The sequence below is a fragment of the Strix aluco genome, chromosome 5, assembly GCF_031877795.1.
Source record: "Strix aluco isolate bStrAlu1 chromosome 5, bStrAlu1.hap1, whole genome shotgun sequence".
Lineage (NCBI taxonomy): Eukaryota > Metazoa > Chordata > Aves > Strigiformes > Strigidae > Strix > Strix aluco.
Genome location: NC_133935.1, coordinates 66,507,489 through 66,520,530, shown reverse-complemented (window position 1 = coordinate 66,520,530; position 13,042 = coordinate 66,507,489). Strand labels below are relative to the sequence as shown.

At 39.8% G+C, this 13,042-nt stretch overlaps 1 protein-coding gene across 5 annotated transcripts in view; it reads left to right on the top strand.

The window, feature by feature from the left end:
* The window catches only part of TRABD (TraB domain containing), a 37,290-nt gene extending 27,019 nt beyond the window's left edge, over positions 1-10,271 (top strand). For all 5 annotated transcript variants that reach the window (XM_074827683.1, XM_074827684.1, XM_074827686.1 and 2 more), the window contains 3 exons: positions 1,207-1,379; positions 3,978-4,089; positions 7,021-10,271. In XM_074827683.1, coding sequence (XP_074683784.1) covers positions 1,207-1,379; positions 3,978-4,089; positions 7,021-7,198 — 463 coding nt within the window. In that variant the 3' untranslated portion in view covers positions 7,199-10,271. The remainder of the gene's footprint in view (positions 1-1,206; positions 1,380-3,977; positions 4,090-7,020) is intronic.
* Positions 10,272-13,042: the final 2,771 nt, after the last annotated feature.

Here is a 13,042-nt window from a genome sequence, read left to right as displayed (position 1 = left end):
GATACATTACTTCCAGGTGAAGTGAAAGATTTGATGCTGGAGAATTCCTAGTGTACATAAGAAAAAGCTTTTTAAAATTATTTTTGTATTTTTTGCTGAAAATAAAATTTTTCCCACTACTGTGTGTGAGTATTGCAAATAGAAGTGAGTAGGGCCTCGGTGTGCTAATTTATACCTCCTTAAGATTTCCAAAGGACTTGAGCCTGCTATGCTAAGTCACATCTGGATCAGGGCAGCTTGAGAACCGAATCTTCTGTCTGAGCAGATCTTTGGAACAAGAGAAAGTGTTTAAAGTCAGCCATCAACATGAGATTTTACAGAAAATGGAGTAATAATTCAGCATCAAATTTGTGTCAGTCTTGATAGCTTTTCTATGACCTGTTGAAAGCTGACAGTGCATTTCTCCTTTTGGTTGTCCCTGTTGATGTTTGTAGTGCCCTTTTGATCTTGGAAACTAAAGAAAGAATGTTTGGCATCATTCTTCAGTAGACAGTGATGCCAAAGCAGGTGATTCTGTTGCCACAAACTATGACTGTACCACAGCCATGGGTGCAAACAGAAAGGTAACAGCACCTATAAAAAATATTACAATTTTACAGTATTACTCGTTACAGGTACTCCTGCAGTTTTTATTTGTTTATTTCCTGCTGTTTCCTATTCTTCTGTTCAGGGAATTGATTTATAACTTTGACTTCCCTGCTGAAGACCTGTGATTGATGCTAGGAACCTGCAGAACTCTTTCCATCCACTCAGACTGTGCCTTATGGTGTGCTTTTTTTGTTGTTTAAATAGAGCCTCTGCATTTAGTGATCAGACCTGCTTCCTGTGTGTTGCTTCTTCTAAGCTTATTAATATACACAGAAAGTGGGGCACCATTATGACTATTTCCTTTGAAGCCCTAGTGCTTTTGCTCAGTTGAGTTGTCAGCTTTCAAATTGGGAAGGGTGAAAATCCAGTTGCACTGCCTAAAGGCAAGTGACCTCTCTTCTTCCCTTTTCCCTCACTGTAGAGGCATTGTTAGGTATCCAGTTTTACAGGTTTAGGGAGTTTGTTTTGGTTTTGAAGAGGAGAACTGGGGGAGAAGAACTGTAGAGTGTGGTTTTATGTGAATAATGTGTATAATATCCAATTGTTTTTATTCATTAGTTTGTCTGTATTGGGCTTTAAAAGCGTAACAGATACTGAGAAAACTTACCTTTCTTCCAGTAAGGATGATGTGGAGAAATGCAAACAGAAGGATTTACTGGAGCAGATGATGGCAGAAATGATTGGAGAATTTCCTGATCTTCATCGAACAATTGTCTCAGAGCGAGATATTTACTTGACCTACATGCTGAAGCAAGCAGCAAAGCAGATAGAACTACCTCGAGCTTCAGAAAGTAATTTTTTTAAAGCAGATATCATAACCAGCAAGTTGTTCTTTGTGTACTAGTCTAAAGTTCAGTTCTTCTGAGGAAATCTGGGATGTTCTGTTCATGTGTGTCACATGTTGCATAAGATTACAGTGCTTAAAAATTAAAAAGGGGTATTACTCTTCTGTTGCAACCACCTATAGAAGTAAAAAATTTTCATAGAGCAGTAGACTCCAAATTATGATTCCTTTCTCATTTTGCTGTTTAAAACTGGAAAACACTGATTAGCTTGACAACTTTCTCAAAAGGCAGGTATCTGGTATTACATCACAGCCTAGACTGCCATTGCCTAGCTCATTACCTCACCAAATTCATTGTCATCACCAGCTGCTCAGGAACGCGTTTTGCTTGACCATGTGTGACTGTGCATGTTTCAGCAAGAATAATGGCATTTCTCTAGCCTTTGCTATTTTGTTGCCGTATGTGATCTGGGTGCTCTTCTTATATGTAGGCACACTGAAGCATGGGTTACCTCTTACTTGTTGTCTTAAGATACTGTTTGTAATCACTTCAGTGCAGACCTCTGGCGCTGTCTTGTGATTGAAAAAATAGCAAGAGGATTGCACTTGTGTTCTTGTATCTCCCTTGCATAATATTATCTCAATGATGCCTTCATAAAGTTTGTCCAAACACACAGTATTCCTGTTAGCTCAGTTGATACGGCTGAAAGAGGCACAGATGGATTCAGTTACTTGGTCCAAAGAGCAGGCTGGAAATTTAGTTTTTGTTGGTCCTGTCTGGGTCATAAGCCACCAGAGGAATTGTTTAGCAATTTCCCTGCTCTTTTTTTTTTTTTTTCCTTCCTTTAAATCTACCTTCTTAAAAGCTCAGTCTCTGGAACACTGGTGTAGTAAATGCCTGTGAAACCGGAAGGGGTTTATATGCATTATGAAGGACCTCAAACAGAAGATGGGACCATAAAAGACAAGAATGTGAGGGACTACCTGACTGTCAGTCATGTGTCTCTGTCTTAATTAACAAGACATGACGCCAGAGACAGGTTTTTTTAGAAGCTGTGCATTTATATTATATACATATAATGTGTTCTATGCATTCATGCTCACAAGAGGTGGGGGGAAAAAAAAGGGCATATGATATGCTTAAGATTCATAATAAAATACAAAACCCCACAGTTCAAATGAGCAGAAATAACACATCATCACCATTGCCCAAATCATTTGCTATTGTAGGGACATAGTAGAGAGAAATTCCTGGACGCTATTTGCAGGACTCAAATTTTGGTCTGATATATTCCTAAACTCGGTCTGATTTGCTCCTAGCCTTTGTCTGACTCTTTGCCTGGGTGAACTCTTCCAAAAAGATTGCAAATGAAACTTTCACATTTAGTTTTTTATTCTATCTTTACTTCACACAGAATATTCTGAGAGGGATAGAAGTTTCTTCCAGGACTAAGTTTCAGGCAGGGCTTTAAACTGGTATCATCTCTGAATCCTGCCCAGAAGCAGACAGGAATGTACAGGTGGAGGTTGGAGTGGATGTGATGTGCTGTGGACAGCCCTTTCTGCTGAGGTGCTGTGCTCTGCCTCTGTTGTAGTTGCAGCTCTGATTTGCAGCAGCCATGGAATAGGCTGGGAAAAGACAAGTCCAAAGAAACAATTTCAAAAATGTGTATAATAGTTCTAGTGTTTTCAATACAGTTCTGCTTTTGTTTCAGGGAGGCTGCTTTTCAAATATTTTACTTATTCCTGGAAAAATCAAGGGTGGCTATTTAAAGCAAGACAGTGGAACTTACTCACATTTTATATATGTGTAACTTTCCCCAGAGGAAAGCAGACTGATTACTGTTACTTAGAAAGTTTTCAGTGAATTATTTTTATTGTGTTGTGGTCCCATTTTTTCACTGGGGGGAGGGGTAATACCAAAACTTTCAGGAACAATATCTTAACTTCTGCTGGGTGTTGTGGAGTTTGGATGGTAGATGGGAGGGTGAGAGCTGGCATGTGTTGTAGTGGTGACTGGCTAGGTGCTGGACACGAGTGGTTCAGGTTTTGCTGTTACTTGCTGAGGCCCGGTCTGTAACAGTAAACTTAACAGAGGCAGGTGTGGTTTTGAGCGCTGTTCTCTGATTGTTCATTCTGCTTGTTAGCCCAGGTCTTGTCACAATTTGGATGTGTGCCAGCTGCCACTGTTCAAAGTGGTGGAGAAAGGTCTCCGTTCAGGAGACAGCAAAGACCAGGGCTGTTCCTGATAAGCAGTACAGAAACATGACCCACCCTGGGAAGGAAAGAAATTAATTTAGTTTGCATCTGCTGAGCCTCTCACCCTGAGGCTGGAGTATGAGCCCTGGCCAGGTCTGTCTTCTGAAACAAATGTTTCCTGAAAATCCAGACAACATGCTGATTTTTTTTTTTCAGACTTTCAACATAACAGGCAGTAGGTGAGATGAGTGTTAACTTCTGGTATGTAACAGTTTTAATATCTAGTAGTAAGAGTCCCTACTACTTCTTGGAAAATTCAGTTTTGTTATCTCACATTTTACCTATTCATTTATAGCTTGAAATTAGTTCTTTTACTGATATGTTCATTTCTCTCCATCTCTCTCAGCTGAACCTAGAGAATATATCCCAGCTGTTGTAGTTGGTGTTGTTGGGATGGGTCATGTACCTGGAATTGAAAAGAACTGGAACTCTGACTTAAACATCCAAGAAATAATGAGGTAACAGTCATCCTTTCCTATGTGTTGACATAACAGCTTCTCTTGCTAAAAGACAGCAATAATTGGTTTGGATGGGGTTTTTTTGGTTGTTTGTCACAGCTTGAAGAAGCATCACTAGTGTCATCCCTGCCCTGTCAGCTCGCTGACTTGCTGTGCAGTGCTTGCAGATTGTGCTTACAGCAAAGGAAAATAAAATATCAAAGGAAAAAAAGTAAATAGTTGGATATCGAGGGAAGTAGAGATGAGAGGGTGCCCTTGTCTCAAAAAAAAAAAAAAAAAAAAAATCCACATCTAAGGCTTTTAAAACGAGAATTCAAATGAGGTCTGTAGAAGATGGTGTAAACAAAATAAGACTTCCAGTCTAGCTTAAGTAAATATGAACTGTTGGATTCAAAGCTTTTGTTGTGTCAGGACATTGCTGGCTCTGGCAAGCTTACTGTCACAGTTGCTCATAGCCTGTTTATACCTATACATATAAGTAATAACGTGCTTTAATGAGTATACCTAAATATAGGCTGATTTAAGCCACATATCTGGTGAACTCTCACTCCAAAGTACCTATTAAAATAGATTTATGTGCTTTGTAAAAGAAGGAATTGAAGAACCAAAATGTTCAGACTACATGTATCCTATAAAGCCAAATGGTCGGGACTTCAGAAGTGTAGGAAGGATTATAGTATGACCTGGTAGTACTGGTCTGTGGTGGTTTAGGATAATAGAGCCTTTAAAATACTGGCACTTCATTTTATCACATCTGTTTACTGTTTATATAAGCACATCATCTATCTCCTCAGAGACTCTGAAAAACTTCTGAGACTGTGCCCCACCTAAATGGTGTATTTAAGCATCTAAAATATGATTTAGAGAGACTTCTGGTGTCTGGATCCAAAAATGCAATGTACAGAAGCCCTGCCTAGCTATTTATAAGTCTTTCACCTGGAGTCACAAACTAGATGTCCATATTCCTCTGCACCCTCGCAAATAACCTGTAAAATGAGGTTGCCCAAATCCGTATAATTGTATGGTTAATGCTGGCTGCATCATTGACATCGCGGAACTGAATAGCTGAAAGCCTGACTATATGTCTTCAAGTTTACATAGAGGATCTTTTTCATCAAAGTTTAGTCTCTTTGGCTTGATTGTCTTTACTGTGTCAGTGCCATAACTAAGTGGAATGGTTACCAGTATCTTTCATAAGACATAACTATTACATAACTTGACTTTCTAAAATAGTATGAGGCAAATAACATTCATAAAAATACTATACTTGAGACTCATTTCTCATTAAACTGTTTACCTCTCATGCTGTTGCACTGCAGTTGCAGAGCAGAGTTATGAGGGGGTTTTGTGTGTTAGTGGTTGTTGCCTTTCTAAAGTGAAAAGTTTTTAAGACTGTTAACAGGCATTTAGTTAGGTTTTACAGGTTGGAAAGTGATCTTGGAAATTATCTGGATAGAAACATACATTTCTCAGATTTCCAATTTTTAAGTTCATACGTTGAATCTGACTCTGAGCAGACCTTACTATTTGCTTCAGATTGGTATGAATTGTTTTTTTTTTTTAATTGCACTGAGAGACTGGAATTGAGAAAGAATAGAGAAGCACGTAAGAAGGTGCAAAGGGATGCCTTTACCCCATCCTTTGTTCCATGTGTATGCTTTTTTTTAAAACTCTTCCTGTATGTTCTCTTAATATGCAAAATCTTACCAGTAATAACTTTGTCCTAGCTTGAACGCATGGATCTAAACTCAGTTTAGTTGTATCCTCTTCTCAGCGCATCTAACCTGGTTTGAGTGTGCCCATAGTGTTTTTGCACTAGTGTAACTGATTGCTTCTGAATACATTAGAAACATTCTCTAGGTATAAATAAATGAGAACTTGTGACTTCTTTGAAATGATATGCAGAGACCTCTCGGTCACCTGCGAGAGGACTCTCTCAGATGGTGTGTAGGCACACTGTGGGTGCAGGGCCAGCTGAGGTACTGCAGGGCCTCTTAGTGAAGGTGCAGGGCTATGTGTGCATGTGGCTGTGCTTTCAAAGCCAGCTTTATTTTGAACTGTTTGCTTCATACACTAAGTTCATAGGCAGACCTGGTGTGCCTGTTGTCCTCTGCCCTCCTGGTTCCAGGTGGCAGTGCAGAGACTTCCAAGCGGTTCTGAGAAGGCCTCTAAGCCAGCAATACCTGCCGGACCCGAGACAGCTTCATTGCAAAGCCTCTCTGATTTGTCCGCACTCCCCTGCGGAGCTCCAGAGGCCGAGAGCGCTGCAGGGGCTTGGCCTCCACACACTCATGCTGGGAGCTGCAGCTAGGCTGGTAAGCCTGCCTGGCATCTGGGGTATACCTTGCTGAAACAGACCCCAAATCTATGCAGGGGCCAGCCAGCCTGGCTCCAGACTTACCCCTTCTGGCCACACAGACCTGACCAGGTCCTGACACGCGTTATCCAGAATATCAATGCACTATGTTCCTCCATTACCCTGAATGACAGTCAGTTGACTGTACAGGTGTTGAACTTAGAAGAAACACAGGACACAGGCTGAGTTTTATCTCTGTGCAGAGATATGCATAGTAATATTATAAACAGTTCAACAAATCATATTAACTTCTAGTGTTCTTCAAGAAGTCTTGATGTTGCCTTGGTTATTTTGGTAGGGTGATGGACAAATCAAGGTCCGTACCCATTAAGAGTGGCATCATACATAAGTGGAAAAAGCTTTATTGTTGTTTATTATTGTTGTCATTGTTACTTTTTAATTTGGATATAGCTGTGAACATGAAAGAGTATGTTGTTCATTCATGGCACATCCGTTACCTGAAGGTGTCCTGCACTGTAAGGGGGGAGGGGAGAAAAGATCCTTATTTTGATTGGAAAATGCCTGTTCTTTCCAGCTATGCAGGTGTTAACATTGTTTTATGTCTTTTGCTTCAGTGTGCCTCCTCCATCAGCTTCAAGTAAGATTTTCAAATTTGTCATAAAAGCAACAGTTTTTGGACTGATGGGATATGGCTGCTACCGAATAGGTCAAAGGACAGTTCAGTTTATTCTCTCGATGCCAGCAGCACAGAGCTATCTCCAGAAGCTGACAGAAATAAGGTCTCAGCATTGAACATCGAGTGGAGGCACTATGTGAAGAAGGTGGCTGAAAAAGGGTGATAGAGGCAACAAATGTGAACTGGACTGAAAGAAGAGTGAGATGAAAAATCTAGTCAGATTGATGCTGAGCAACACTGAATCACTGTATAATAAAAGATTTGATACTAAAATTACACCAGCTATGATCTAATGAATAGGTTTGATTCCTGGGGAGTGTGTTGTATGAAACCACATGATTCCAGATTGAGGTAAAAGAAATATGTATGCAAAAATATATATTATATATATACACATACTGTATATATAATATATGTTACAGATGATGTAGTACAGACAGCTTAAGCTGAGTGTATGTTCATGACTTCTTTACCAGAGGAACAGAACAACACAAAGTAACCTAATTGGCTGCATCTGCTCTGAAGTTCAGGGACACTTGTCTTGAGTGATTCTTTGCTTTTTTTCCTTGGGTATAATAATACCTAGTGGTCATTTCTGGTGCCAGACACTTTTACACATGATTTAGAAGGACATCTTCTCAATGTGTGTTTTATACTTAAAACATTTAAGCTTTTTTTAAACTTAAGAGCTTTCCAAAAATTTCAGAATTGTACAGGCTGTCATACGTACACTGCTCAAACTTTTTACAAGCCTTACTGAAGAACAGGAACGTTGCCTTTAGATTGCATCCCTTGTTACCACCACCAGTTGAATTGTCGTTCTCCTGCATAGAGAAGGTATAGCCACACCATCAGAATGCAATGTGGTTTGTGTCAGATGTTTACAGGACGCTCTGTTCCTTTAGATTAGCTTATTTAAACTGTATTATTTAGCCAAATCCTGCTGGATTCAGTATTGTAAATTTAAGAGACTAGAACTACTGTACAATTTACTTTTGTTTGTTGGACCTTTCATTATTGGGACAAGAAGTCTGGAATTGATAGTACCTGCCCCTCACTTTTGATACATGAAAATCTTAATTATTTATCAGTGGAATTTCTCAGTGGATGAATATTTTAATCTATTTAATAGAAAAACAGTGTTCAGTTTAGTTGTTCAAACTAGCTGTAGCATTTTATTTGGATTACTTGCTATTTATACATAGAATTATGGGTACTTCAAACTGCTGTGATTTTCCTTCTTAATTATCCAGGACAGCCATCCATCATCGATTCCCCCCCCCCCCCCCCCGAATCCCAGGTTCATACTTAATTGGAATTATTTTTGTTACCCTTTATACAGGATTGTCAATGATTGTAAAGTGCCCTCTGCAATCAGCTAGTCCCAGTTCAACAACACAAAGAACTGTAACTGTCATATCAAAGTTTTAGCCAGATGTATTTGAATGGAAGGGTCCCATTTGTTCCTCAGGCTCATATACAGTTGCTCATCGCTTAGTGAAGTTTTCATCTGTATTAATTTCTTTTGGGAGTGAAAGATAGGAACCAGTGTGTGAGGCAGGAGGAAGAAAAGGTGATGTGTTTTGTGTGTGGTGTTTTCAGTTGGTTCAATAAAATCAACAAACTGCTTTTAGTAGGGTATATTTCCAAAGGCTTGTCTTGGAAATCATCCCATACAGTCTATTGTTTGCTGCAAGTATGTACATGGATCTTCTGTGCAGTGTTGGCTTTCAAGTTTTTTTTAATGAAATTGAGGGTCTAATGCTCTTTGCTGTGATGGCATTGACTTTGCTGGGAGCTGGTCTGTCCATGCAACCTGATGCTTTTCTGCCTTGCACTTTGAAAACATTTTGAGTCCCAGTGTAGCAAATCATTTAAGTGCATGTTTATCTTTAAGCCTATTAAATCTAACGCGATCCTGCAGAGCTCTTAAGATGATGCTTGGTGCTTTTCTGGATCTGGGCCTTACAGTTGTGCAGGGAATAAACCTTAGGAAATGAGAATGGCAGCAATTCACCCTTCTTGGACACAAAGTGTAAATGATAACACAGAATACAGTGGAGGCGGGTCCTTTTATTTTCCATCTATCAGTGCTTAACAAACCACCAGCCATCTCTAGCAAGAGGAAATGCAGCATTTGTAAACAATTTATAGAAGACTAGATTGGCTGCCCAAATTTTGATTCCTGATACTTTTTTTTTTAAAGGTTTAATGTATTGTTTACAATTAAGCAGTCCTATTTGAATAATTCCATTACATTTTATGTACGTTTTTAAAAGATGAAAGCAAAAGCTTAAGATCATTCTTCTCCTGGCTTTACTGACCTACCAAAATGTTTTGTTCGTTGTTTTTTTGAGAATTTTTTAGCTGGTAGAATTCAATATATTGATGTTTTGCTTTAAGTTATCTACAGATTTTTAAGGTATCTGCAGATATTTTAAAAGCTCTGTAGATCTTTGATATCTGTGCTCAGGTAATTTTACACAAAGGAAAACAAATCTAAGGTAAATTTTAGATATGAGCCTTAAACTTGGGTGGGACTAATGCTAAATGATTGTCATGGAGCATTCTTGCAGACTTAATGTTTTATGCTTCTTAGCTAGAAGTGATTACTGTGTAAGTTGTCTGTTCATTATTCAGTTATTCTCTCCAGTTAATACCTTAAGTCTATTGTTTCACTTTTTTTTTTTTTTTTTTACAAAGCATATCAGCAGATTCTTCAAGGAGCCTGTTTGTGGTCGGAGAATTTGCAATTTATTTTCCCACTGTTGCAAACTGGCCGATCATACGCATGCACTGTTTACTCAGTGGCACTGGAAAGCCTGATGAATTTGCAGACCTAAAAATCCTGTGAATCCATACACAAATGCTCAATGTTGTATATTCAATGTGTTGTGCTGTTTATGTAACATAATCAGTGTTTTAGGTCCATTCTTTTCTGTTCTAATCAGTCCTTTCGGTGTTAACAGCATCCTGTAAAATTTAAACATATGTTGAATTGTCCCAGCCCCACCTCAACGTTATGAAGCCATATTGTATTTTTTTGGTGACATGTACATCTGTTTTATGCATTTGTACATGTGATGTAAATTTGAAGTATTTTTAACAATGTGTGCCTTTACTCTAAAGTGATTTAAAGTAAACAGCAGTATGTTCTATGATATAAAAAATAAAGTATTTTAACCACCATTTCTGTTGAAGGCATTTATTTTCCTTATAAATCAGTATTTTTATTGAGTACAAACACTGGTTAGCTAGATCTAGCACACTATAATGTCACCATCTAACAGATTTTTCTGAACAAGAAGGTCAGTTGGAGCAAATACTTCCCACTGAGGGGCATCTCAGTGTAATGCTGAAGTAGGGAAACTAGTTTACCTACCATGTGTAAATCAGTTGAGAGGAAAGGATGAGTTTCCCTGCCCTTCTGAACATGCAGGGAGACTGACTTCTTAATGTGAGTACTTAAATTCAGAGTTAAGCATGGTGAGTTGACTTTTCATTGTTGTTGTGGCTTTTCTTTTAATGTTTTTCTAGTGCTCAGTCTTGCAAGGAGCTGATGGCCTTAGTCCCAGTCCAGCAAAGAGCTCAAACACTGGCCTAACATCAGGCATAGTCACTTGTTCTTAAAGTACCATCCTCTGCATGGGAATTAAAGACCCTTTAAGTGGAAAAGGTGCTCAATTAGTGGCAAAAAGAGTTTAATCTTTGAGATTGAGGCAGGTAAATCAATATGACCATTACTTAAAAAAAAAAAAAAAAATCTATAAAAGACCCTGTGTTCATCTTGAAAGTAAGTAAATATATGATAAGCTGTATTCCATACAGATAATGTACCAGCTGATTAGTCTGTTGATTGTACACTCTGTCAAGCAGTGGTACAAATGTGAATCAAAGTGCAGTCCTGTTTTCCTTGATCAGGCAAAGTTCCCTTTGGTTGCACTTGCAGCTGTGTCTGCAAAGAAGTGCTGGGTAAGCCATGTAGGTGGGGAAAAAAAAGATATTGTAGTCAAATACCATCCATGGGACTGGCAGATGACATGCTGCACAGCACGTGAGCTATTGAGCACTGCTCAGTCAGGCAGCCTCAGTTTGCACATCCATGCCCACGGAAGGCAGCTGCCTGCTTTTGGAGTGTATTGTTCACTAGTGTTACATGCACACTGCTGGCCTAGGTCGCGTTTATGATGTGTCTTTTCTATACTGAATACTGAACCAAATTAAATTATTTTTGAGGTGGATTAATATTGCCCATATTTCCACTGGAAGCTGTTTTTCTGTGTGTGTATTGTAAACCTCTTAAAAGGCACTGAGAAATATATCAAGCTATCTCAAAGTGCCAGGCAGTAGTGGGAACTACTCATGGAAAAGAAACCACACACTGTCACTTGTGTAACTCTAAGATATTCATGTATGTATTTTCCTGTTTCTTTCTAAAACTGAAATAAACTTTAATTTTAGACTTGAGTGTTTTGAGACTGATTTTGTTGCAAGATTTGGGGGTTCTTAAGTATTTGCAGGAGAAAGGTCACTTTTCTGGCTCTGACTGATGGACAGACTTTGGTGTGGTGCTGAGTCCTTCAGTTGGCTGTGGAAGTGTGCATGGAAGACAACCACAGGACATAAGTAGCTCCAAAGATGCAAAGCCAAAATCGATCTACTAACTGTTCAGGTGAAAAAAAATTCAAACTGCTGTGCATATCCCCACAGAAGCAGGTCTGTTGTGTCGGTTGGTCTGTGAAGGGGAACAGGGAATAGCTGAAGCAGCTGTCCTGTTCAGCAGGTCCTAGCTGAAGAGGCTGGCAGGGGGTGGGTTGTCTAATTATCCCCTCCTGTGTTGCTTGCCTTCTGCCTGCTGTGGTCTCACCAAAAGGGAGCAAATGAAGCTCTCTATATTCCAGGGAGGCATCAGCAGCAAAGATGGGCATAGCCTTATCCTTGCTCCCAGCAGGGAAAAGGATGGCAACTGAGGGTGTGCGTGCTCTTTTCCATTACAAGACCTTGCACTTGGGTCCTGCCACTTGGCTCTGGCTCCTTGGGTAGCTCTGTGCCACTCAAGGGGTACAATGGTACAATGTGGGGAAATGCTCATTTTTACTTGTTCAATGTTTTTGTCTGTTGGTTCATTTTGTACTGTACAGGGAAGCTCTAGTGGTGTTAGTTTGAGGAGAGAAAAGATGCACACTACCACTTTCACACTTGCCTCCTCCAAGATACTTGGTGCTGATGCATGAGGGAAAGTGGAAAGAATAGGACTTAATCAGACTTTTTTTTAAAAAAGCTGTTAGACACTTTCAGTTTCAGTATGTTGTGTGGCCTCCCAGCTAAGTGACATTCTTTCAGTGGTAAAAGGTCCCTGATTTTAGCTACAGTGATGGTTCACAAACTGGGCAAAGTAATTAAGAGTGATGTTTTGATTAGACTGTGGTGGTTATTAACGCCCCGTGTCTCTGCAGTAACTGAACTGCACACCTGATATCTTCAAGGCCAGCTGGAGTAGCTGGACAGTCACTGGGGCTGTGTGTGGCCGAGGCTGGCAGGACTCCTCAGTACTTTACCTTTGAGCGAGTGCAGCAGGTTTCTAGGTGTGCACCACCTGCCAGCGAGCATCTTCTCACCACCTCCATGCATCTCCCTCCCTGCTTCCATCCCCGTGTTGTCTCTTGCCTCATAATTACAGCCCGAGTTCTTTGAAGGTGAGACCCAGTGTTGCGATTTTAGTTTGCCTTGATTCAGCTGGAAAATACGAGTAATAGTAATAATTTAGTGCCATCTACCGACGGCAGATGGTTTACTTGGTATGCCCATTTTTAACTGGAGGTGTCTACCGGACCCTGAGGCTATTCTTCAGAGAAGTGCGCATACCTTGGAGAGTTTTGGATTTGGCTCACTGATGTGGTACCTGGTATTAACTGAAACAACACAAAACAGGAGCATCCTGAACAATTACTGACTTGTAG